The sequence below is a fragment of the Carlito syrichta genome, unplaced genomic scaffold, assembly GCF_000164805.1.
Source record: "Carlito syrichta isolate Samal-C Ts95f unplaced genomic scaffold, Tarsius_syrichta-2.0.1 Scaffold312038, whole genome shotgun sequence".
NCBI classification, from domain to species: Eukaryota; Metazoa; Chordata; class Mammalia; order Primates; family Tarsiidae; genus Carlito; species Carlito syrichta.
Genome location: NW_007256134.1, coordinates 14,985 through 18,060, shown reverse-complemented (window position 1 = coordinate 18,060; position 3,076 = coordinate 14,985). Strand labels below are relative to the sequence as shown.

At 50.1% G+C, this 3,076-nt stretch overlaps 1 protein-coding gene across 2 annotated transcripts in view; it reads right to left on the bottom strand.

Moving 5' to 3' along the window:
- RILPL2 (Rab interacting lysosomal protein like 2) overlaps positions 1–3,076 on the bottom strand; it is a 19,970-nt gene that overhangs the window by 10,088 nt on the left and 6,806 nt on the right. Inside the window, exon 2 of one of the 2 annotated variants that reach the window (XM_008069446.1) lies at positions 1,219–1,370. In XM_008069446.1, coding sequence (XP_008067637.1) covers positions 1,219–1,370 — 152 coding nt within the window. The remainder of the gene's footprint in view (positions 1–1,218; positions 1,371–3,076) is intronic. The other variant, XM_021718253.1, reaches the window with a different exon arrangement.

Here is a 3,076-nt window from a genome sequence, read left to right as displayed (position 1 = left end):
TTTTTGAGTTGGAGTCTCACTCTGTCACCCTGACTGGAGTGCAGTGGCCGCTCCCAGCCATTGCAGCCTCGACCTGCTGGGCTCCGGCGATCCTTCTGCCCCAGCCTTCCAAGTAGCTGAAACTACAGGCACGTGCCACTATGCCTGGTTAATTTTTTGATTTATTGTAGAGATGAGGTCTCGCCAAGTTGCCTGTGCAGGTCTCGAACCCACAGGCTCAGGCAATCCACTCACCTCAGCCTCCCAAAGCACGGGATTACAGGCTGAACCACCGAGCCCAGCTTCCCAGCACTTTAAAAGGCTGAGGCAGGAGGATCACTTAAGCACAGGAGTTTGAGACCGGCCTGGGTAAAATAGTGAGACCTTATCTTCATAAATTAAAAAAAAAAAGTAAAAAGAAAAATAAAAAAAATTAGTTAGGCCTGGTGGTATGTGCCTGTAGTCACAGCACTGTGGGTGGCTGAGGCAGGAAGACTGTTTGAGCCCACCAGCCTGGGCAACATAGCAAGACCTCATCACATTAAAAAATCAGCCAGGTGGGCCAGGTGCAGTGGCTCATGCCTGTAATCCCAGCACTTTGGGAGGCAGAGGTGAGAGGATTGTCTGAGCTCATGGGTTTGAGCCCAGCCTGGGAAACTTGGTGAGAACTCATCTCTGCAATAAAAATTAAAAATTAGCCGGGTGTGGTGGGGCACACCTGTAGTTCCAGCTACTTGGAAGGCTGAGGTGGAAGGATTGCCTGAGCCCAATAGGTGGAGGCTGCAGTGGTCTGAGTGTGCCACTGCACCCCAGCCTGGGTGACAGAGTGAGACTGTGACTCAAAAAAAAAAAAAAAAAAAAAATCAGTCAGGTGTGATAGCATGCATCTGTAGTCCCAGCTATTTGGGAGGCTGAGGCGGAAGAATCACTTGAGCCCAGAAGGTCAAGGCTGCAGTGAGCTGTGATCACGTCACTGCACTCCAGCCTGCGCAACAGAGTAGGACTCTGACTCAGAAAAAAAAGAGCAGCTATAAAACCTAGCGGGGAGCCGGGCTCGGTGGCTCAGCCTGTAATCCCGCGCCTTGGGAGGCTGAGGTGAGTGAATTGCCTGAGCCTGCGGGTTCGAGACCCGCCTGGGCAAATTGGTGAGCCCTCATCTCTACAATAAAAAAAAAAAAAAAACCTAGCGGGGACTGTGGGCCCGGCCTGCTGGGGTGGGTCCCTGGACAGGGTGGGTACCTCTTGTAGCACTGCAGCTCCTCCTGCACCACCAGTAGCTGCGACTTGAGCTGGTTGCGTTCCTGCAGCACATCCCTGAGCTCCTGCAGAGTGAAGCGTGGACGGTTGGGATCTGTCAGGTCAACCACCATCTTGTCTGGTCCCAGGTTCACCTGGAAGAAAAGATGCCACTTACATGGCTTCCCTCCTGAGAGGGGACTGTCTATTCCGGAAGGGAAAGTTCTCTTGTCTGTGGTTCCCAAGGCCCCTGTGAGAGCAGATGTTGCCTGCTAGAAGTGCTTGGATGATGGTAAAGAAGCAAAAATTGCAAAGATCATGCTTCAAGAGAAGAATCAGAGTTCCTCGCAGAATAGTTGATCCCAGAGCTAAGGCAGAGAAAGTATAAACCAAACCCAGAATGTGCTGTTAGGTAATGAACAGACACGGATCAAAAGGACACAGTTTGAAGGCATAGTTCTTGGTCAAACTGAGAAAAATTTGAGTATCAAAATGAATAATAGGGCTGGGCATGGTGGTTCAAGTCTGTAATCCCAGCATTTTGGGAGGCCGAGGAGAGAGGATTGCCTGAGATCAGGATTTCGAGACCAGCCTGGGCAACTTGGTGAGATCTCATCTCTACAATAAGTCAAAAAGTTAGCAGGCAGTAATGGCATGCTCCTGTAGTTCCAGCTACTTGGATGGCTGAGGAGAAAGGATCACTTGAGCACGGTGGGTCAAGGCTGCGGTGGCGGGGAGCGTGCCACTGTACTCCAGACTGGGTGACAGAGTAAGACTCCTACTCAAAACAAAACAAAAACAAAATAAATAAATAAAGTTAAAATAAAACAAACATTTGCAAATAACTTTTTTTTTTTTTTTGAGTTGGAGTCTCACTGTGTTGCCCAGACTGGAGTGCAGTGGCCGCTCCCGGCCACCGCAGCCTCGCCCTGCTGGGCTCCGGCGATCCTTCCGCCTCAGCCTTCCGAGTAGCCAGAATTACAGGCAGGCGCTACCACGCCCGGCTGATTTTTTGATTTGTTGTAGAGATGAGGTCTCGCCAAGTTGCCCAGGCGGGTCTCGAACCCACGGGCTCTGGCAATCCACTCACCTCAGCCTCCCAAAGGCGCGGGATTACAGGCTGAGCCACCAGCCCGGCTGTTTGCAAACAACTTAAATGTCCATTAATAGAAGTCTCGTTAAATAAAGGCACGACCACATGCCGGAATCTTCTACAGGTGATACAGAGAACAAGGCGCATGATCAAGAGAATGCAGCTGTGAGCGCCCACGTTTCCCCCACCAGCCTGGCCAAGATCAGCAAGAATGGGCACACTTGGAAACACTGGGTGGTGAGGGCAATGGAGAAGAAGGCACTCGCTTGATGACCAAAGTATGGATCTCATTAACCTCTGCAGAGTGGAATTTGGCAATACTGCACTTAGTGACATTTCAAATGCTCCTTTCCTTTGACCCAGTGAGGACCCATTTCCTCTAGAGAGCAGCTTCTCTGGGGCCAAATGGCACATGTCAGGATGATTCATTGTTGTATGTGGCAAGAGGAAATGAGTGGAAGAGAAATGTTGCTAGATGACTGGTTAAAGCAGAGACTGTTAACCCTTTTTTGGTGCCATAGACATTTTGGAAACCTGAAAAAGGCATTGGATGCCTTCTCAGAACAATGTTTGTAAATGTATAAAATAAAATGCATTTTGCCAATACTCTGGAGACCAACGTGGGAGGACTGCTTGAGTCCAGGACTTCAAGACCGGCCTGGACAACAGAGTAAGACCCAGTCACTAAAAAAATTAAAAGAAGCCGGGCTCGGTGGCTCAGCCTGTAATCCCGCGCCTTTGGGAGGCTGAGGTGAGTGGATTGCCTGA